The sequence below is a fragment of the Octopus bimaculoides genome, chromosome 24 (assembly GCF_046866305.1).
Source record: "Octopus bimaculoides isolate indiv1 chromosome 24, ASM4686630v1, whole genome shotgun sequence".
Classification (NCBI taxonomy): Eukaryota; Metazoa; Mollusca; class Cephalopoda; order Octopoda; family Octopodidae; genus Octopus; species Octopus bimaculoides.
In genome coordinates, this window is record NC_142951.1 from 19,776,134 (window position 1) to 19,800,699 (window position 24,566).

Consider the following 24,566-nt stretch of genomic DNA (forward strand, 5'->3'; position numbering starts at 1 on the left):
TGGTGCATGAGAGAGTTTGATGCAGCTGCTCTCTTCTGCGCCTCCTGCCATGAAGTTGGTTCATCTGGGACACCTGACAGGAAGAGGTCCAGCCTTGTCTTGAAGACACCTACATCCACCGCATGCAGGTCTCTCAAGTCCTTCGGGAGGATATTGAAGAGCTGTGGACCTTTGAAGCCCAGGCTATTGCAGTATCTTGTCCTACATCTTGATGGCAAATTTGGAGTCCTTGGCACTATGCAATGGCGTCCAGTTCTTTTATTTGTGTAACTTTCGATGCCAAAGTTTGGGACAATACCTTCAAGGATCTTCCAGATGTATATTATGGCATATCTTTCTCGTCTACGCTCTAAGGAATAGAGTCTTAATCTCTTGAGTCTTTCCCAATAGCTTATATGCTGCATAGAGGCTATCTTCTTCATGTAGCTTCGTTGGATTGCCTCAAGTTCTGAGATTAATTTGACACTGGTTGGTGACCATAGCTGAGAGCAATAGTCAAAGTGGCTTAGAACAAGTGGCTTAGAACAAGTGGCTTAGAACAAGTGTCTTCCAGAGCACCATCATGGTTTCCTGATCTCTTGTTCTAAAAGTCCTTAGAATCCATCCGGTCAGTCGCCTGCATTTCATTGACAATTTAGTAACATGAACATGAAAGGATGCATTATTACTCATGTAAATGCCCAGGTCTCGCACTGTCTCTGCCTCTGGGATTGCAGTCCCTCCAGGTCCAGTGTATTTCATGGGTTCTGCATTTAGTCTTGCATGCTGATAGCATAAGGCTTGAAACTTTTCAGCATTAAACTGCATGTTATTCTTTTCAGCCCACTTGTATATTTCATCCAGCTCACATTGCAGGTGCATAGTGTCTTCAGGGTTCTGTATTACCTGTGAGACTTTTGTGTCATCTGCATAACTTGTGACCGTGGCTCTCTGTGTGGCTGAGGGCATGTCTGAGAGGGCCATTATGAACAGTAATGGTCCCAAAACAGTGCCTTGCGGAACACCGCTCACTATTTGTGTGTCATTGGAGGTGGCCCCATTGGCTACTACCACCTGACTTCTATCCTTCAGAAAGTCATGAAGCCATTCTCCCAATTTTCCAACTATGCCGAGATCACGCAGTTTGTGACATATCATTCCATGATCAACTTTATCAAAGGCCTTTGCAAAGTCGAGATATATCACTTCCACATTTGAGTGGTTAAGTAGCTGTTTCAGCACCCAGTCATAGTGTTGTAAGAGCTGAGTCAGGCAGCTTCTTCCTGGTCGGAAACCATGTTGGGTATATATATATATCATCATTTAGCATCCATTGTCCATTCTGGCATGGGTTGGATGGTTTAACCAGGACTGGCAAGCTGGAAGGTTACACCAGACCCCAATCTTATTTGGCATAGTTTCTACAGCTGGATGCCCTTCCTAACACCAACCACTCTGAGGGTGTAATGGGTGCCTTTACATGCCACCGGCACAAGTGCCAATTGTATGACACCGGTATCTTCCATGACTGCAATTTTGCTCAGCTTGATGGGTCTTCTTCTCAAGCACGACATAATGCCAAAGGTCTCGGTCATTGCCTCCATGAGGACCAACACTTGAATGGAGCTTTTCACATGCCACTGGCATCAGCCACTGGCATCAGCCACTGGCATCAGCCACTGGCATCAGCCACTGGCATCAGCCACTGGCATCAGCCACTGGCATCAGCGACCTTGTCTCCATGAGGCCTAATACTTGAAAGGTGCTTTTAACGTGTCACCGGCAGGGGTGCCAGTTACGTGACACCAGCATCGGCCACAACTATGATTTCACTTGGTTTGACGGGTCTTCTCAAGCACAGCATATCATCAAAGGTCTCGGGCACTAGCCATTGCCTGTGAGGCCCAAAGTTCAAAGCTCATGCTTCATCACATCATCCCATGTTTTCCTGGGTCTACCTTCTACCACAGGCTCCTTCCACAGTCAGAGATCAGCACTTCTTTACACAGCTGTCCTCATCCATACACATCACATGACCAGCACACCATATCTGATGCCTCTTGTTCCCAACTTTTCTCTCAAGATGCTTACACTCTGTCAAACATGCACACTGGCACTGCACATCCAGCAAAGCTTATTTGCTTCATTTCTTTCAAGCTTACACATATCCTCAGCTGTCACAGCCAATGTTTCACTGCTGTGTAGCATAGCAGTTTGCACACAGGCATCATACAATCTGCCTTTAACTGTGGGAAAATCCCCTTAATGCCAGCAGAAGTAGGAGCTCTCTGAACTTTGTCCAGCCTATTCTTATGCTCGTGTACCCTCTGAGCATCCACCTCAACAACTAACTTGGTCACCTAGATAACAGAATCTAACAACTACCTCTAGCTTACACCCCTGGCAGCTGATGGAGTGTATTTTCTGTACATTTTTGGTGTTTATTGTACCTGAACATCTTCCACACACAAAAGCTATTTTCCCCACTAACCTTCCTCTGATGTTGCTGCACCTCTTATGTGTCCAAAGCATACATCAGGTACATCTTGTGAAATTTCTCTCTCTCTCTCTCTCTCTCTGTCTGTGTGTGTTACTGTTCTTTGTTTTCAATCTACCACAAAAACATATCTGGTCAGAGAGAAATATTACCTTAATTGGAAACCGGTGAGGATTGACGACAAGAAGGGCATCCAGCTGCAGAAAATCCACCTCAACAAATTCTGTCCAATCCATGCAAACATGACAACAATGAAGGTGATGATGATTTTTCCATGCAGCTGGAAGACACCCTTCCTGTTGTCAACCCCTTTTACTTGCCTGCTATAACATGTGTGAAGGTGCATTGTTTAGTGGTTAGGGTGTTGCGTTCATGATTGTAAGATTGTGGCTTCAATTCTAAGACCGGGCAATGTCTTGTGTTCTTGGGCAAAACACTTCATTTCACATTGCTCCACTCCACTCAGCAGGCAAAAATGACTAAATCCTGCAATGGACCAGGGTCCCATCCAGAACAGAAATTTATAGATTTATATGCCAGAGAGCCTGGGGAACCAGCCGGATGAGCCTTATGGCTTTTTTTTTTTTTAATAGTTATAACATGCAGGGCTGGCTGCAGTATTCCTTGGACTTCTTTCTACACAGTTACCAACTACCAGTTGTGTACCAACTCACAAGATAAACAGAAAATCAATAAACACCTCCCAGATCCAGTAAATGTCTAAAAGAGAAGTAAACTTACCAATAGCAAGTCGAGTGGGTTTCTTCAAGGGAGGGGGATCTTCTGAAGCTTTCTGAATCTAAAAATAAAGGAACAATATTATTACAATCATTATTACTATTATTATTATTGAGTGAGAGAAGGTACAAGTGTGACTATATGCTAACAAGTAAGAGTGCATGAGAGTAGGAGTGTATGAGAGTAGGAGTGTATGAGAGTGTGAGCAAGTGTGTGTGTGAGTGAGAGCAGGTACGAGAGAGAGTGTGTGAGTGTGTGTGTGTGTGTGTGTGTGTGTGTGCGCATGTGTGTGAGACTGTGTACAGGTGAGTGAGAGTGTGAGTGAGAGCATGTGTGAGCAAGTGAGAGTGTGTACCAACAAATCTATCCTAGTACTTATATTTTAAGTCTGGTACTTATTCTTTCAGTCTCTTTTACTGAACTGCTAAGTTACAGGGAAGTAAACAAGCCTCACAGTTTCCATCTACTAAATTCACTCACAAGGCATTGGTCAATCCAGCACTGTAGTAGAAGATAATTGCCCAAGGTGCAGCATAATGGGACTAAACCTGAAACCCTGTGGTTACAAAGCGACATTCATAACTACAGAGGCATACCTGCACCTAAGTAAGATACGATATCATATACAAGTGGGCCATGCGCAAATGTGTAAAAGAAAGCAGGCCATTGTAAAATGAAGTTACTAATCATCATAGACAAGTGGCTTTCAACCAGGCTCCATATAACCTTTGGGAGTCCATATACAATTCTGATGTTAAAATTTATCTTCAATAAATTGCTTATACTTTTACTATATATATATATATATATATATATAGTAGAAGTATAAGCAATTTATTGAAGATAAATTTTAACAACAGATTTGTATATGGGCCCACAAAGGTTATAATGGACCCTGGTTGAAAGCCACTTGTCTATGAAGGTCCAGTAGAGTAAAATAGGAATCAAAGGGACCCATAGGTAAAAAATGGTTGAGAACCACTGTCATAGACAAACAATTTAGCAAGGAGGTTCAAACAAGAGATGTCACCAAAGGTTTTAATTGAAGTGAAGGAATGCACATTGCTTTCCATGAAATGGTTTTAAGAATCAAGGGTAACTAATGAGGGGACATAGGAGTGTACTGCTTAAGCTTGCACCTTAATCTGTAGAGAAACCTTACTGACATCATCAGGGAGAAATGGGGATGGGAGAGAGAGAGGGTGAGAGATCGAAAGACTGAAGGTAACATGACTGTTTCCAGTTCTCTGAATGTACAACTTACTGTTTTTCTCCTCCGCTTAATATGCAAGAAAACACCATTGCCAGTCTTTTTGAAATGTTCTTCTACGTATAGCTTGCCTAGACCCAGAAATGTATTCATACAAATGTACAAACCAGTTTCACTCTCCTGGAAAAAGAAAAAGAAAATAAAAACAACAAAAATAAGACAAATATTACATTCAGAAAAGAATTACTAGTGTGAAGAAGATGATTAAAATTCACTGAGATCAAAACCTTGTCAAGATAAAAAGAAACAACACACACGGATTGAAGGCTTTAGAGAAACAACATAACTCCACTATGTGTATGTGTGTGTGTGTGTATACTTATATATATACACGCGCACACAAACAGGGGCAAGCATAGATGTATCGTAAAAAGTTTGCTTCCCAACCACATGGTTCCGTGTTCAGTCACACTATGTGACATTTCTGGGCCAGTGTCTTCTCCTATAGCCCCAGCTCAACAAAAGACTTGTTAGTGGATCAGGCAGACAGAAACTGAAAGAAGCCTGTTGCATGTGTATGTACACGCACACACACACATGTATGTATATGTGTGCGTGTGTGTGTGTGTATATATATACACACACACACACACACACCGTAATATTAGTGCCCAGCAGTGTTGAGGCATAAGTGAAGTTTAGATTAGTTAAAAAATGTTTGTGACATATTTCAGCTGCTAAAATGCAAATTCATATATATATATATATATATATATATATATATATATATATATATATATATATATATATATATATATATATATGTATATATATATATATATATGTATATATATATATATATATAAAAGGTGGCAAACTGGCAGAAATGTTAGCCTGCTGGGCGAAATGTTTAGTGGTATTTCGTCTGTCTTTATGTTTCAAGTTCAGATTTTGCCAACTTTGACATACAGATTAATTAACTTTTTTTTCACGGTGGTGCACCAGCATGACCGCAGCCACTTGGCTGAAACACATAAATAATAAATAATAAATATATATATATGTATATATATATATATGTATATATATATATGTATATATATATATATATATATATATATATATATATATGTATATATATATATATATATGTATATATATATATATGTATATATATATATATGTATATATATATATATGTATATATATATATATGTATATATATATATATGTATATATATATATATATGTATATATATATATATATGTATATATATATATATGTATATATATATATATATATATATGTATATATATATATATATATATGTATATATATATATATATATATATGTATATATATATATATATATATATATGTATATATATATATATATATATATATATATATATATATATGTATATATATATATATATATATATATATATATATGTATATATATATATATATATATATATATATATATGTATATATATATATATATATATATATATATATATATATATATATATATATATATATGTATATATATATATATATATATATATATATATATATATATACACACACACACATACATGTATATATACATAATTCTACATATATATTCATGTATATATATAGACAATTTCTGAAAGTTACTTTTCAAAGATTTACCTCCCTTCTCCACATAACTCAGGAATGGGCGTTTTCTGCCCCCAGGGGGACCCATTACTCATTATGTGAAAAAATTTTAAGAGTTTAAAACCATCCCTGGAACATAAGTAATGTATGATCCCAGTTTGGAGAACATAAGTTGAAAAATACGGCTGTTATAATCTTTTACACACACACACACACAGAACAGGATTTATATTATAGATACTCGCAGGCATACCCGGCATTGCCAGGGGCTGTTTGTTAAGTATGCCTGGTCAGTGTAGTCTCCCACAACGTAGAGCTGAAGAAACTGAGATGAGGCAGCATCATGCGGCTGCAGGGAACCAATTCTATGGTAAATCTACCCCTGCACTTTAAAGGAAGGCATGATATGCCCATCTCATATGATGTTGATACCAATGGAAGTCATTTGGAATGCACAGTTGTAGGCACGTATCTGCTTGAGAAAGTCATGAGAATAAGGAGACGCCCCCATCAAAAGATCAGTCAAAAGGGGCGGAGAATCTTGTAGAAGAGATACTGTAATCTTACCATTGGAGCAGCACATGCCAGGAGTTTCTCCAGGCCACATTTTAGCTCTGCAAAATTGGCAGATTGTGGGCATGCAGCCTATTTGAACGTCAGGGTGATTACTGTAGTCAATTGTAGGATCATAGTTGAATGCTGTCATTGACCAACGCGAGGAGCATGACCTTGAGTAGGAAACTCATGCAGCCCTTCGCAGAGTTGTAGCCTCCAGTCGTTGTTGTCTTTCCCCTGTAGTCTCCGTAGCACACACAGCAGCAGTTGCTGCAGCACCTCTTGTAAGTCGAACTGCACATTGTGCTGCAGTCTCTGCAGCTCATGCAGCAGCAGTTGAGGAAGCATCTCTTGTAAGTCAATCTGTGCATTGTGCTGCAGTCTCTGCAGCTTGTGCAACAGTAGTTGAGGAAGCATCTTATGTAAGTCAAACTGTGCGTTGTGCTTAAGTCTCTGCAGTTCATGCAGCAGCAGTAGAGGACGCATTTTTTGTTTGGTATGCTCAACATTGCTCGTTGCTCTGGGCGGCTCGTTGTGCAGCAATATGTGCTAACCGATCACAATGCTGCTCTTCACTTTCCCTTCTTCGCGCTGAAGCCATCCTAAGTGCATTGAGAGAGTTCCTCCTGGCGGCATCCTCATTTGCACGCATACGTTTACTTTTATTTGCAGCGTTTGTTTGCCGACCTATACTGGATCTTTTGCATCAAGGCATGGTGGGGAATTATCAGTTTCAGTTGTGTTCACTTACGACACTGTCACATTACAGACTGTCTTACAGTGTTAGCAACAGCAGCATACTTTATGCTGTTAGTGCTCCACTGGCACAGGTGCCAGTCATCAAATATGGTTAAATTACGATTTCGATTTCACTTGCCCCAACAGGGTTGTGTCCAATGAAGGAGAGGTTGGCATGGGTGCCAGTTGTCAGATTCAGTTCAATTTCGATTTCAGATTTCAAATTTCAAATTTACTTGCCTTAATAGGTCTTCGCAAGCAGAGTTTTTAGTGTCCAATGAAGAAAAGATACGGATAAGTGAGCTGGTTACACTTCTGGCAGAGGTCACAGATTATGCACTCACTTGGCTTGCCGGATCTTCTCACGTACTACATATTTCCAAAGGTCCTGGTCACTAGTCATTGCCTTGGTGAGGCCTAAAGTTCGAAGGTCGTGCTTCACCACCTCATCCCAGGTCTTCCTGGGTCAAACTCTTCCACAGGTTCCCTCTACTGCTAGGGTGTAACACTTTTTCACACAGCTGTCCTCATCCATTCTCGCCACATGTCCATACCAGCGCAATCGTCTCTCTTGCACACCACATCTGATGCTCCTTAGGTTCAACTTTTCTTTCAAGGTACTTACACTCTGTCGAGTATGCACACTGACATTACACATCCATTGGAGCATACTGGCTTCATTCCTTGCGAGCTTACGCATGTCCTCAGCAGTCATGGCCCTTGTTTCACTGCCATGTAGCATGGCAGTTCACACACATGCGTCATACTATCTGCCTTTTACTATAAGTGAGAGGCCCTTTGTCACCAGCAGAGGTAAGAGCTCTCTAAACTTTGCCCAGGCTATTCTTATTCTAGCAGCTACACTTTCAGTGCACCCTCCCCTGCTACAAACTTAGTCACCTAGGTAGCGGAAGCTATCAACTACTTCTAGTTTTTCTCCCTGGAGTGTGGCAAAGGTTGTTTTCTGCACATTTTCAGTGTTTATTGATCCTGAGCATCTGCCACATACAAAAACTATATTTCTTGTTAGCCTTCCTTTGATATTGCCACACCTCTTATGTGTCCAAAATTTACACTGGGTACATCTTATGGAGTTTCTAGCTACACCTTTTCTACAAATCGAGCAGGGCCATCGACCTGAAGGGGTTTGTGTTTTGTTTACCTTCCTACTTGTTAGGACTTTGGTTTTAGCTAGGTTGACTCTAAGGCCCTTCGATTCTAGTAGTTGCTTCCACACCTGAAAATTCTCCTCTGGTTCTGATAGTGTCTCAGCAATTAGGGCAAGGTCCTCAGCATAGAGGAGCTCCCAGGGCCAGCCTGTCTTGAATTCCTCTGTTATTGCCTGGAGGACTATGATAAATAGGAGGGGGCTGAGGACTGAACCTTGGTGGACCCCTACCTCTACCCAGAATTCTTCACTGTATTTGTTGTCAACCCTCACCTTACTGACAGTATCTCTGTACATGGCTTGTACAGCTCTCACTAACCATTCATCTATCCCTAGTTTCCTCATTGACCACCAGATAAGGGAGCGGGGGACCCAGTCAAAGACTTTCTCCATGTCAATGAAAGCCAAGTACAGAGGTTTATCTTTGGCTAGGTATTTCTCCTGCAGCTGTCATACTAGAAATATAGCATCAGTGGTGCTTTTCCCTGGAACGAACGCAAACTGCATCTCATCTAAACTGACTCTCTCCCTAATTTGTTAGGCTATGACCCTCTCGGTGACCTTCATTACCTGGTCCAACAACTTGATACCTCTATAATTGTTTGTGTCTAAAGCATCACCTTTACCTTTGTAGCAGTTGACTACTACAAAGTAGTCATTGGGTATGACTCCTTCGTGTATCACCTGGTTCGCAATACGGGTGACTAGGCTATAGACGACACTGCCAGATATTTTGAGCATCTCTGCAGTGATTCCTGATGGGCCGGGGGGGCCTTCCCTGTCTTCATACTCTTGATCGCTTTATCTACTAAGGTACTGTCAATTAGGATAGCTTGTCCCTCTGTTGGGTCGCCATGCAGCAGACTCTCTTCCTCCCATTCATTCTCTTTATTAAGCAGCCTTTCATAGTGGTTTCTCCAAGCCTCTCTCTTTGCAGCCTCGTTTAGTGCAAGTGAGCCATCATCCAAGCGGACACATTTCTCCTACGACATCATGACACACACACACACACACAGAGGCATAGATAAAAAAAAAGATAAAGCTCCTTCAGAAATGATACAGAACCATGGGGCTGGTTTCTTGGATTACTCATGTTTGTCAGCTGAGTGGAGTGAAGCAACACAAAATAAAGAACAGTGCATTGTCCAATACCCTAACCATTAAGCCATGCACCTCCACCACAGACATGGTTGTGTAGTTAAAAAGTTCACTTCACAACCACATGGTCTGAAGTTCAGGGTTTAGTGGGACAGATTGCCCCCCAGTAATTATTTTTTAAGTCTGGTACTTGTTCTATCAGTCTCTTTTGCAAAACCACTAAGTCATGAGGACTAATACCAGTGTCCAACAGATGCCAGCATGGACAATGGCTGTTAAATGATGATGATGTAACACACACACATATATATATACACAATATATATATATCATCATCATCATGGTGGTGCACCAGCATGACCGCAGCCACTTGGCTGAAACACATAAATAAATAAATAAATCATCATTTAACGTCCATCTTCCATGCTGGCATGGATTGGATGGTTTGACACGAGCTGGAATACCAGAGGACTGCACCAAGCTCCACTGTCTGTTTTGGCATGGTTTTTACAGCTGGATGCTCTTCCTAACACCAACCGCTTTAAAGAGTGGACTTGGTGCATTTTTCATGTCACCAGCACAAGTAAAGTCTACTTTGGCATGGTTTTTACAGCTAGATGCTTTTTATGTTACACCAGCATCAGTATCAATTCTGCTGTGGCAGATGGATCTTCTTGACCACAGCAATGCACCAGATATCTTGGTCCTTAGTCATCTCCCCTCCATAACGCTCAGTGTCTTGAGACTGGCCTTCAATATTTCATCCTATGCCTGCCAGAGTCTCCCTCTTCCACAGGTTCTATCCACTTTAAGTGATCAGCACTTCTGTATGCAAGTGTTTAGATCCATACATGTCACATGACCCAACTAGCACAGCCTTCTCTTTTGCACACTGCATCTAATTCTTATGCCCACTTTTCCTTCAAAACGCTAGCACTTTATCGTATATTATACACTGACATTGCACATCCAGCAAAGCATATTAGGTTCATTCCTCTCTAGCCTTCAGAAGTCTTCTACATTCAAAGCCCATGTCTCACTACCATGTAGCATTGCTGCTTGTATACATGCATCATACAATCTTCCATTCACTCAGAGAGAGAGACCTTTGATTGCCAACAGAGATAAAAGCTCTCTGAATTTTCTTCATCCTATTCTTATTCTAACAACTACACTTTCTGTATGACCTCCCCAACTACTAATTAGGTCTTCTAGGTAGCAGAAATTATCCACTACTTCTAACAAGTCTTCAGGGCATCTGAACCAATCAATTTCCTGAGAATCTGTAGTTTTTATGGCTCGTACATCTTCCACATACAAATACTAATTTGATAATCTTCCTATTGTTCTACTGCATCTGTGTGTCTATGGCTTGCACTGTACACCATATGGAATTCCTGCCTACACCTTTCCTACATATCGAGCAGAGCCATTTACCTGAAGGTTTTCTAATCTTAAAGCCCTTCAATTTCAGGTTTTGTTTCCACACCTGGAAATTTTTTTTTCTAACTCTGATACAGAATCTGCTATGAGAGCAAAAGCATCAGCATAAGGCAGTTTCCAGGGGTAGCCCATTTTGAATTCTTCTGTTATGGCCTGGAGGACAATGATGAAAAGGAGAAGCCTAAGAATCGAGCCCGGATGAAAACCTACCTGTACAAATTCATCACTGTACTCGTTAAGTCTCACCTTACTGAAAAACCTTGTACATGACCTGTACAGCTTTCACAAGCCACTCGTCTACCTCTACCTTCCTCAGAACCCACCATATCACATAGTGAGGTACTCTATCAAAGGCTTCCTCCAGATTAACAAATGCCAAGTATAACAGCTTATTCTTAGCTAAATACTTTTTCTTGCAGCTGCCTGATTATGAAAATAACATCAATAGTATTTCTCCCCAGGACAAAGCCAAACTGTATTTCATCTAGTCTAATTTTGTTCCTAATTTATTGGGCTTTCTCTCCATAACTTTTATCACCAGGTCCAGTAATCTGATGCCTACTTTTATCTAAAGCATCTCTCTTACTCTTGTAGCAGCTGACTATAATGCTGCTACACCAATCATTGGGGATGACACCTTGATGAATAACTTGAGAAATTATGCAGCAGGAGGGGACTAGACCATATCCTATTCCGCCAGATATTTTAAGCATCTCAGCAGTAACTCCCAACGGATCAGAGGCTTTCCCTGTCTTCATATCCTTAATTGTCTTACCTATCATACTGCTGTCAGCACAAATAGCTGGTCCCTCTGTTGAGTTTACATAGGGGAGACTCCCTTTCTCCCATTTATTCCCCACATTTAACAGTCTTTCATAGCAGCACTTCCACAACTCTTTCTTTTCAGAGTCACTGAGTGCAAGCATACCATTATTCATCAGTACACACTTCTCTCTCACATCTTGAATCTCTCTGACACACTGTTTAGCAATCTGAAACACCACAAGTCTCTGACCTTCATGCTGTAGGACATTTGCAAACCTCTTCTTTTCTGCTTCTGCTCTAACTTCATAAACCTCATACTTAGCTTTCCTTTTAGCTATCTTGTCTGGTTCTTTGCAATCCCCACTTTTCATGCCCTCCAAACCTGACTCTTCACATATAGATGCACACACACACACACACACACACACACACACACACACACACACACTAACTTGTATATATGAATATTTATATACATGTATACCTACACACACACACACATTTTTATAGCAGTAGTTTATGTTTTTTTTTTTGTGTAACCAGGCTCCAATCTGAGGCGTAGGAGTGGCTGTGTGGTAAGTAGCTTGCTTACCAACCACATGGTTCCAGGTTCAGTGCCACTGTGTGGCACCGTGGGCAAGTGTCTTCTACTATAGCCTTGGGCTGACCAAAGCCTTGTGAGTGGATTTGGTAGACGGAAACTGAAAGAAGCCCGTCGTATATATATATATATATATATATATATATCCGATCTTATGGTTTGCAATACCAACTTCAGGAAACCTGCCTGTCACCTAGTCACCTACCAATCCAGCAGACACTCTAGCCAAATCGACTACATCCTCGCCAGAACTAGAGAAAGAGGGAGGCTTATAAATGCCAAAACCCTCCCTGGCGAAGAATGTACACTCCAACACAGATTAGTAGTTAGCGACTTCGAGATCAAGGCAATATGGGTACCCAGAAGTAGACCGGCCTGGGGGAGAAGGGTATGGAAACTTAAAGACCCTGCAAATGGACAGAGATTTAGAGACAAGTTACTTGAAGCATTTGACGAAATAGAAGGGGATATAGCATCATACAACGTGGAAGACAATTGGAGATTTCTGCGGGACAACCTGTTGAGAGCCACAGACCAGATCTGTGGCTGGTGTAAAGTCCCCTCTCGACCCAGAGTAACGTGGTGGTGGAACAAGGATGTAGACGGGGCTATTAGACAAAAGAAACAGGCTTGGAAGGACTGGAAGAACGGTGGTAGCAGGGAATTGTACCAATCTGCCAGAAGGGAAGCTAGGCGACAGGTTTATTTAGCCAGAGGGGAAGCAGATAAGAAAAGATTTGCCAATGTTCTGCGCCGTGAGGACCAAAGACTCGAGGTATTTCGTGTTGCAAGACAGTGTAGGAGAGAGAATAGTGATGTTGTAGGAGAGAAATGTGTTCGCATGGATGATGGTACGCTTGCACTAAATGAGGCTGCAAAGAAAGAGGTCTGGAGATGCCACTACGATAGATTGCTTAATAAAGAGAATGAATGGGAGAAAGAGAGCCTGCCGTATGTCGACCCAACAGAGGGACCAGCTATCCGAGTTGACAGTACCAGGGTAGATAAAGCAATTAAGAGTATGAAGACAGGGAAAGCCCCCGGCCCATCAAGAATCACTGCAGAGATGCTCAAAATATCTGGCAGTGTTGGCTACAGCCTAGTCACCCGTATTACGAACCAGGTGATACACAAAGGAGTCATACCCAATGACTGGTGTAGCAGCACCATAGTAAACTGTTACAAAGGTAAAGGTGACGCTTTAGACACTAATAATTACAGAGGCATCAAGCTGTTAGATCAGGTTATGAAAGTTATGGAGAGGGTCATAGCCCAACTAATTAGGGAGCAAATCAATTTAGAATGAGATGCAGTTTGGGTTTGTGCCAGGTAAAAGCACCACTGATGCCATATTTCTAGTGAGACAGCTGCAGGAGAAATATCTAGCCAAGGATAAACCTCTGTACCTGGCCTTCGTTGACATGGAGAAAGCCTTTGACAGGGTCCCCCGATCCCTTATCTGGTGGTCAATGAGGAAACTTGGGATAGAAGAATGGTTAGTGAGAGCTGTGCGAGCCATGTACAGAGATGCTGTCAGTAAGGTGAAGGTTGGAAATGAGTACAGTAATGAATTCCGGGTAGAGGTAGGGGTCCACCAAGGTTCCGTCCTCAGCCCCCTCCTATTTATCATAGTCTTCCAGGCGATCACAGAGGAATTCAAGACAGGTTGCCCATGGGAGCTCCTCTATGCTGATGACCTTGCACTAATTGCGCAGTCACTATCAGAACTAGAGGAGAAGTTTAAGGTGTGGAAGCAAGGACTAGAATCGAAGGGCCTTAGAGTCAACCTAGCAAAAACCAAAATCCTAATAAGTAGGAAGGTAGATAAAACACAAACCCCTTCAGGTAGATGGCCCTGCTCAGTATGCAGTAAATGAGTAGGTAGTAACTCTATAAGATGTACCCGGTGCAAGCTATGGACACATAAGAGGTGCAGCAATATCAAAGGCAGATTAACTACAAAGTTAGTCTTTGTATGTGGCAGATGTTCAGGTGCAATAAACACTGTAAACAAACAGGAAACAACTTCTATCTCATTCCAGGGAGAAAAACTAGAGGTAGTTGATAGCTTCCGCTATCTGGGTGACCAAGTTAGTAGTGGGGGTGGGTTTGCTGAAAGTGTAACTGCTAGAATAAGAATAGCCTGGGCCAAGTTTAGAGAGCTCTTACCTCTGCTGGCGACAAAGGGACTCTCACTCAGGGTAAAAGGCAGACTGTATGACGCATGTGTACGGACAGCCATGCTACATGGCAATGAAACATGGGCTGTGACTGCTGAGGACATGCGTAAGCTCGCAAGGAATGAAGCCAGTATGCTCCGCTGGATGTGTAATGTAAATGTGAATACCCGTCAGAGTGTAAGTATCTTGAGAGAAAAGCTGAACATAAGAAGCGTCAGTAGTGGTGTGCAAGAGAGACGATGTGGTGAGAATGAATGAGGATAGCTGCGTGAAAAAATGCCACTCCCTAACAGTTGAGGGAACCCGTGGAAGAGGTAGGCCCAGGAAGACCTGGGCTGAGGTGGTGAGGCAAGACCTTCGAACATTGGGCCTCACCGAGGCGATGACTACTGACCGAGACCTTTGGAAATGTGCTGTGCGTGAGAAGACCCGGCAAGCCAAGTGAGATCGTTGCCAGTGCCCCTGGACTGGCTCTTGTGCGGATGACACATAAGATGTACCATCCTGAGCATGACCATTGCCAGTACCGCCTGACTGGCCTTGTAGGGTTTTTGAGCGAGATCGTTGCCAGTGCCCCTGGACTGGCTCTTGTGCGGGTGGCACATAAATGACACCATTTCGAGTGTGGCCGTTTTCGTGCAGGTGACACGTAAAAGCACCCACTACACTCTCTGAGTGGTTGGCGTTAGGAAGGGCATCCAGCTGTAGAAACTCTGCCAAATCAGACTGGAGCCTGGTGTAGCCATCCGGTTGCACCAGTCCTCAGTCAAATCGTCCAACCCATGCGAGCATGGAAAGCGGACGTTAAACGATGATGATGATGATATATATATATGTGTGTGTGTGTGTGCATGTGTTTGTCCCCCCCAACATCGCTTGACAACCGATGCTGGTGTGTTTATGCCCCCGTAACTTAGCGGTTTGGCAAAAGAGACCGATAGAATAAGTACTAGGCTTACAAAGAATAAGTCCTAGGGTCGATTTGCTCGACTAAAGGTGGTGCTCCAGCATGGCCACAGTCAAATGACTGAAACAAGTAAAAGAGTAAAAGAGTAACTCTATTCTTCTTATACAACTTTTGTCTATTGTTGTTGAAATTTGAATAAATTTTGTCTCTTTTCAAACACGACAAAGGAGTGACAAGTAGAAAAGAATGAACGAATTTATCTGATGACCCGTAAAAAACAAATGATTATATTAATTTCTGGTAATTCACTAAAGAATAATAACTTACAGAACTCAATATGCAAATCTAGAGTATTCTTTAATGAGTTTCTACTGACTGGCTTTAAAATGCTAGTACTCAGAGTTGCTTGTTTCTGCTCTTTCAGCAAGCAATCTGAGCAAGTTAGCTCAAAAGACATTTGACTATATTTAGGCACAAGCGTAGGTATGTGGTATGAAGCTTGCTTCTCAACCACATGGTTCCAGGCTGTCCCACTGCATGGCACCTTGGGTGACTTTACTATATCCTCAAGCCAACCAGAAACTGGCAAGAGGATTTGATAGACAGAAACTGAAAGAATCCCACTGTGTGTGCATGTGTGTGTATGTGTGTGTTCACCACCAGCACTTGACAACTAATGTTGGCTTATTTACATCCCCGTAACCTAGCAGTTCAACAAAAGATAATGATAGAATAAGAATATCAGGAATAAAAAATAAGCACTGGGATTGATTTGTTCAACTAAACCCTTCAAGGTGGTGCCCCAGTTTGGCCACACCCCAATGACTGAAACAAGTAAAATATAAATATTTCAAAATATGAAATAATAGGTAAAGGTGTGGCTGCTTCATTGTGAAGCTTGCCTTCTAGCTTACCAGATCCTGTCAAACTGTCCAACCCATGCTTGCATGAAAAACAAACATTAAATGATGATGATGATGAGAGGAGGGTGTATACCCTTGTCATGACATCATGTGATGGTTGTGAACAAGCATTTTAAAGTGATTGTGCAATCATTTATGTAATGACTACCACATAGCATTTTAGCATACATTAGTGAAACACTTGTAAAGATTGTGTAATTTATGAGATTATAATAAAGTGTTTAACAGAATCTCCTGTTCTACTCTTTTCTCATGTCTATATATATATATATATATCATCATCATCGTCGTTGGTTAATGTCCGCTTTCCATGTTGGCATGGGTTGAACAGTTTGACTGAGGGCTAGCAAGCCAGAAGGCTGCACCAGGCTTCAATCTGATCTGGCAAAGTTTCTACAGCTGGATGCTCTTCCTAACACCAACCACTCCAAGAGTGTAGTGGGTGCTTTTTATGTGCCACTGGCATGAGGGCCAGTCAGGCAGTACTGACATTGACCACACTAGAATAGTGCTTTTTACGTGCCATCGGCATAGGAGCCAGTCAGGCGGGACTGGCAACAACCATGCTCAAATGGTGCTTTTTATGTGCCACTGGCACAGGTGTCAATCAGGCAACACTGTCATCAGCCATGACAATGACTTCACTTGACTCAACAGGACTTCGCAAGCGCAGTTTATTGCCCAATGATTGAAGGGTACTCTTAAATGGGCCGGTTATGCTGCACTGGTATAGGCCACGGTTACGGTCTCCCTTGGCTTGCCGGGTCTTCTCAAGCACAGCATATCTTCAAAGGTCTCGGTCACTTGTCATTGCCTCCATGAATCCCAATTTTCGAAGGTCATGCTTCACCACCTCATCCCAGGTCTTCCTGGGTCAAACTCTTCCACAGGTTCCCTCTACTGCTAGGGTGTAACACTTTTTCACACAGCTGTCCTCATCCATTCTCGCCACATGTCCATACCAGCGCAATCGTCTCTCTTGCACACCACATCTGATGCTTCTTATGTCCAACTTTTCTCTCAGGGTGCTTACCCTCTGTGGTGTATGTACACTGACATGACACATCAAGTGGAGCATACTAGCTTCATTCCTTGCAAGCTTACGCATATCCTCAGCAGTTACAGCCCATGTTTCACTGCCATGTAGTATAGCTGTTCGCATACATGCTTCATACAGTCTACCTTTTACTCTGAGCGAGAGGCCCTTTGTCACCAGCAGAGGTAGGAGCTCTCTGAACTTTGCCCAGGCTATTCTTATTCTAGCAGCTAAACTCTCAGAGCATCCACTCCCACTACTGACTTGGTCACCAAGGTAACGGAAGCTATCAACTACTTCTAGTTTTTCCCGTTGGCATGTGACGGAAACTGTTTTCTGCACATTTTCAGTGTTTATTGATCCTGAGCATTTGCCACATACAAAAACTATCTTCCCAGTTAGCCTTCTTTTGATATTGCTGCACCTCTTATGTGTCCATAAATTACACCAGGTATATCTTATGGAGTTTCTAGTTACACCTTTTCTACAGATCAAGCATGACCATCTACCTGAAGGGATTTGTGATTTGTCTACCTTCCTACTTATTAGGACTTTGGTTTTAGCTAGGTTGACTCTAAGGCCCTTCAATTCTAGACCTTGCTTCCACACCTGAAATTTCTCTAGTTCTTATAGTGACTCAGCTATTAGAGCAAAGTCATCAGCAAAGAGAAGCTCCCAGGGCCAGCCTGTCTTGAATTCCTCTGTTATTGCCTGGAGGACTATGATGAATAAGAGGGGGCTAAGAACTGATCCTTGGTGGACCCCTACCCCCACCCAGAAATCTTCACTATACTTGTTGCCAACCCTCACCTTACTGACAGCATCCCTGTACATGGCTTGTACAGCTCTTACAAACCACTCATCTATCCCTAGTTTCCACATTGACCACCAGATAAGGGATCAGGAAACCCTGTCAAAGGCTTTCACCATGTCAATGAAAGCCAAGTACAGAGGTTTATCTTTGGTTAGGTATTTCTCCTGCAGCTGTCTTACCAGAAATATAGCATCAGTGGTGCTTTTCCCTGACACAAACCCAAACAGCCTCTCATCTAAACTGAATCTCTCCTTAATTAGTTGGGCTATGACCCTCTCCGTGACTGTCATTACCTGAATAATTATTATTATTATTATTTAACAGCTGTTTTTCATGCTGACATGGGTTGGATAGTTTGACAGGACCCTACGAGCTACAAGACTACATCAAGCTCTGATATCAGCTTTAGCACGGTTTCTAGGTCCTTCCTAATGCCAACCTCTTTACAGTACTTCTGGGTGCTTTTTTTCACCAGTACCAGTGAAGTCACTAAATAACTTGTAAGCTAGAGTAAAGAAAGGAATAGGAAAAAGCCCCTTCAACTGAGTAAGAGTGTACTTGGAAAAGCAGGAGGTGACTTTATGCCAGGTGTTGAAAGATTAAAGGATGACATTGGGACAAGACCAGGTGTCTTGCATAGGAGATATGTGCTGCCTTGTAATTATAAAAGGATGAAAGGTAGCTAGCTGACAGAATCATTAGCATGCAAGACAAAATGCTTAGCAGCATTTCATTTGTCCTCAAGTTCTAAGTTCAAATTCTGCCACAGTCAAAACTTGCCTTTTATCCATTTGGGGCTGATGAAATAAGTGCCAGTTGAACATTGTGGTTGATGTGATCGACTGGCCCCTCTTACCCAAAATTTCAGGCCCTGTGCTAAAAGGATTATATAAGGATGGGTGGGAATAGCTGGAAAGAAAAGAAAGACAGTGACAATGAAGTCAGAGCACAGATTCAAGGTGAGTAAAAAAGAAAATATGGACAGAGGATCAAGAGAGAAAGAGAGGTTTGGTAATTTCATAAAAATGTGAAAGGAGAGTGACAGATGGTTAGGGATGGAGTAGAGGTGAATACAGTGAGTGACAAACAAGGGTGAAGTTGTGGTCGATGGTATACATTGGTATGGAGAGTGAAAAGTGACAAAGAAAGATGTGATTCAGGAAGGAGAAAGCGACAACAGCACAGGAAGGGAGAAAAGCAACAGTATCATAAGCTTGTAGATAGATAAAAAAAATAGGGAGATGATGTGCAAGGTCTAAGAGCGAGGGGGAAAGGGGTGTACAGTAAGAGAGTGAGGAGAGGGATGTACAGTGACATAAAGATGGCAACCATGAGTTAAGCAACAACAGTGTGGTGGGGAACATCAACAGTAGATATGAGAGGGTGTTGAGAAAGATGGCTGATATGAGAGATGTTAAGATGAGATATGGCAGATCTAAGATTGTTGCTCAGAGGAGAGGAAGAGATATAAAGGCACAGACAGGGGATGATGGTGGAAAATAGAGTTGAGCGGGGTAATAATGAGGGATGGAGTTTAGCATTTAGAATACTCTAGTAACTCTAATGTATATTCACTGAGATTTCAATGATGTGATTGCTTATTCTGAGAGCAACATTGTAGGATGGATGTAACATAAAACAGGTAAAATATTCAGGCCAGATATGACCAGTTTGAATGCTGAAGGTTAAATGAAAATAGTTTCAGTGGGGTAAAGAAGGTAACTGGTAGCAGAAAAGGAGTATGAAGTATCTGTGAATTCTGCTCTCAAATGACTACAGTAACTGAGTAGCGCCATAATAGGAAGAGTGATGGAGGGATGACCTGATGGGAGAATACTGAGTGCAGGAGCAGGGCCAAACTAGTACAGCATAAACACAATGCTTTTTAGGACCTCGCACTTGCCATGATGAATGGGTCTTCCCAAGCATAGCAAATTTTCAATCATTTTGATCTCTTGTCATTTCCTCCATCAAGTTCAACATCTTAAGCTCTTCTTCACAAGCTCCATCTACTTTAAGTGATAGGTACTTCTTCACCCAACTTCCCCCATTCATACACATCACATGTCCAAACTAGGGTTGTTTTCTCTCTTGCACACTACATCTGATTTCTCTAATGTCTCATTTTTCTCTCAATACATTTTCACTTTGTTTTACACTACAAACAACTTCCCAAACCCATTCTACCTTGCAAAAATGGACACTTTGATTGACAGAAACTAAAAGAAGTCTGTTGTGTGTGTGTATCCCTGTCTTGACATCACATGATAGTTGTAAATGAGTGGCACTGTCATATAAGCAGTGTCGTTTATTTCTAATATTTTGCAAGAACATGTCTGGTCATGAGGAAAATACTATCAAGCTTGGAAACAAACAAGGGTTGGTAACAGGAAGGGCATCCAGTCATATAAAAACTTGCCTCAATAAAATCTGTCTGACCCATGCAAGCATGGAAATTGAACATTAAAATAATGAAGATGATTAATTGATTGATGTGTGTGTGTGTGTGTGTATAGGGTGTTTGAAGTGGTGTACAGATATTGTATATTAAGAGAAAGGAGGCAGTCAGAATTTTGAATAATTCTTTATTAGTGCTTTCATTTAAGTAACCGAATTCTTCAAGAAAAACTGAACCAAAATATTTGGGTTCAATTTTCCTTGAAGAATTTGGTTGGACGTTGAACGACGATGATGATGATGATGATGAACGAAAGCACAAATAAATTCTGACTGCCTCCTTTTTCTTTATATTTATATATATATATATATATATATACACACACACGTATACACACACACACACGTATACACACACATATATATACACACACATACACACACATATATACACACACAAATACACATATATATATACAGGGGTTGGACAAAATAATGGAAACACCTAGCATCATAATTTTGAAATATCTATAAAACTGTCAAAAGCTTGTTTATTTTTATGTTTTTTAATTTATTATTAGTGTTGCTTAATATGTTTTGCTAAAATTGCTGTTTCTTTTCAAATATCATCAGAAAAAGGTAATTAAAATTCATTAAAATGACAGATCTATCGGACTTTCAAAAAGGTCAAATTGTTAGTGCTAGTATGGCAAGGCACTAGCATAATGAAAACAGCCGAAATGTTTGGTGTATCAAGAAGTACTGTCTCAAAAGTAATGATAGCCTTTGAGAAAGAGGGAAAAACCTCCTCCTCAAAACAAAACTCTAGAAGAAAACCAAAATTTTCAGATAGGGACCATCGGACTCTCATGCGAATTGTTAGAAAGGATCACAAAAGTACAGCTCCCAAAATTACTGCAGAGCTTAATGACCACCTTGAGAACCCAGGAGCGGCACAAAGCCGGATTTCACAGGAGGAATGCAATCAGAAAACCACTACTTACAAAAACAAACGTTGCAAAGTGTTTAGAGTTGAGTAAAAACCTACAGAATTGGTCCCTAGAGAAGTGGAAGATGGTTACTTTCTTGGACGAGTCATCCTTTACCTTATTTCCAACCACCAGCCGAGTATACATGTGGAGACAGCCAAAAGAAGCATTTGACCCAGACTGCCTTCTTCCAACAGTTAAACATGTAGGAAGATCTGTGATGATCGGGGGGGGGGGCTATATCTTGGAAATCCGCCAGCCCAACGGTCTCCCTTCATGGTAGAATTAATAGTCCAAGACTATTTAAGCATTTTATCTGATCAAATTCATCCTATGGTTGCAGAACTGTTTCCAGAGGGAAACGCAATCTTACAGGATGATAATGCCCTAATTCACACAGCTAAAGTTGTTACTGAATGGCACAAGGAACATTCTAGTGAAGTTGAACATCTTATCTGGCCACCACAGTCCCCAGATCTCAATATTATTCAACATTTATGGTGCATTTTAGAAGAACAAGTAAGAAGATGATATCCTCCACCATCATAACTTCAAGAACTGGAGACTCTCTTGGCTGAAGAATGGACAAAAATTCCTCTGGAAACAACTCAAACTTTGTACGAGTCCATACCTAGTAGAATTCAAGCTGTAATTACTGCCAAAGGCAGTCCTACCCCATATTAAAATAAATTTGTTTGAAATTTTAAGATGTTTCCATTATTTTGTCCAACCCCTGTACACATATATGTATACGCGCGCGCGCACGTAGTTATGAGAGTGATTTTGTATTTCTTCCCATGTGTTTCACGTGCGCGTCTGGAAACAAAAAAGGTTCGTCTTAGTTTCATTTGTTTCCAGTTCTCCACATAACCATGTCTGGGCTGTTTGTTGTTTCATAGACTGAAAGATTATTACCTCACTTGGAAACAGGTGGGAGTGGCGACAGGAAGAGCATCCGGCCGTTATAAACCCTAACTTGACATTCTCTCGTCTGACCCGTGCAAGCATGGAAAAGTAGACGTTAAAGCGCTGATGGTGATACACACAGTATGTATTCAAAGGGGAAATAAATGCAACTGAGACTTGCATACCTTCTATAAACGTAGTGACATTTCTATAAATAAAACTGAAACAAGATGAGAGGTCACGGTCGGAATGTCTAAACATAATTCTGCTCAATCAGGGCGAGCTGACTGAGAGATAAACAACTGAGTCAGTGACTCAGCTTTTAGCTTTCCTACATAGAAACACACACACACACAACATGTATAAACACAGACACAAACACATACTAAATACCACCCTAGCATTTAAAAAAAAACACATCTTCTAGAAAGAACATGTTCGAAAAAAAAAAAAAAAAAAAGGCAGAGTGGTCCAGCATGGGACGCCTTCGATCACTGATCTGCCAGAAGACACCAATCAACGATATATATATATATATATATATATATATATATATATATATATATATTGCATAACTAAATCGATATCATGCCATATACTTGTATGTAAATATAAATACACACATACACGAGTTGTTAAATGAAGACGAAGATCTATGTAATGTAAGGATTCTAGAATATACTAAAAAGTATATGAAGTCCTATATCAACTCTGATCAAGCAGATCTATAATCAAAGATGTTTCCAACTGTGACCATGCATATCGAGGACTACACTATCTAGTGTGTGTCGGTCTGTATGTGTATAAGACGGTAACGATTTGGGTAAATTTGGCTGCTAATTTTGGGGGATGACCAGAAACCTCGTAGAGTCTGCTCCCTCACTTGGTTTTGCTGTTATATTTTTCGATTAACTTGTAGATGTCTCCCCACACCACGACCAGCACCTCTAGGCTTTGATGAAGTAGTGAGAGTTAAGTCTCTTGTTCAACACTGCAAAACCTTTGTAGTTAGTTTATAATATAAAACATTTGCAAAGACCTATACATACAGCCACAATACATGTATGTACGGTGTGCACGAATTAATTAGCCGGAAACCGTACAAATATGTTATATTGGCTAAACATATGCTAGTGGCATGTTATGTGTGTGTGTGTATATATATATATATATATATATATATATATATATATATATATATATGTATATATATATATATATATGTATATATATATATCGAATTCGTCCGCATATACATCCGTGAACATTTCATATTAGCATTATACAAACGAATGTGAGTATATACACACTGATATATTTATATGTGTGTATGTATGTATGCGTGTGCGTATATATTCGATTATTAATTAGTATTTTACAAAAAGGTACAAACCACACGAACACACACATATAATAGATAGATAGATGACAAAGCTATTATTTTGTTATCTGAACGAAGGAGAGACTCGGAGTAACTACGTAATGAATCATCAAATTCGAATAAATACCCCTCGACTGTATATGAGTATTCTTTCTCCCATTCGCACATGAAAACGCTAATATATATAGATAGATAGATAGATAGATAGATATACACATCTATACACACACATATTCACGCATACACACATATATACATGCTTATACACACACGTGTGTGTGTATGTGTGTCTATATATAAAGGCGGGTGAGAGAGAATATATATACATGACCAAAATACATATATACTACAGAGTTTAATGCAAAGCTTGAAAGATGGATAGATGGATGTGAGCGTGTGCGTAGTTAAGAGGGTCGATTAGTTTTCGTTACTTACCGGTGTGTCGAATGAGTAAGCACATTCGTCTTTATAAACTTTATCCCCAGTCGAAGGAACCTTGATTCGTTTCAAATGTGCCGTCAGTGTCCCGTACATGTTTCCACCTTCTGTAAACAAGATATTTCTGCGATGTTATATATATATATAACAATATTTAT

General features: G+C 40.8%; 1 protein-coding gene across 1 annotated transcript in view; it reads right to left on the reverse strand.

Moving 5' to 3' along the window:
- The window catches only part of LOC106871526 (ubiquitin carboxyl-terminal hydrolase 5), a 77,193-nt gene that overhangs the window by 51,602 nt on the left and 1,025 nt on the right, over positions 1-24,566 (reverse strand). The window contains exons 2-4 of the mRNA XM_089341451.1: positions 24,406-24,515; positions 4,479-4,604; positions 3,218-3,275 (exon numbers count right to left, since the gene is read on the reverse strand). Coding sequence (XP_089197577.1) covers positions 3,218-3,275; positions 4,479-4,604; positions 24,406-24,504 — 283 coding nt within the window. The 5' untranslated portion in view covers positions 24,505-24,515. The remainder of the gene's footprint in view (positions 1-3,217; positions 3,276-4,478; positions 4,605-24,405; positions 24,516-24,566) is intronic.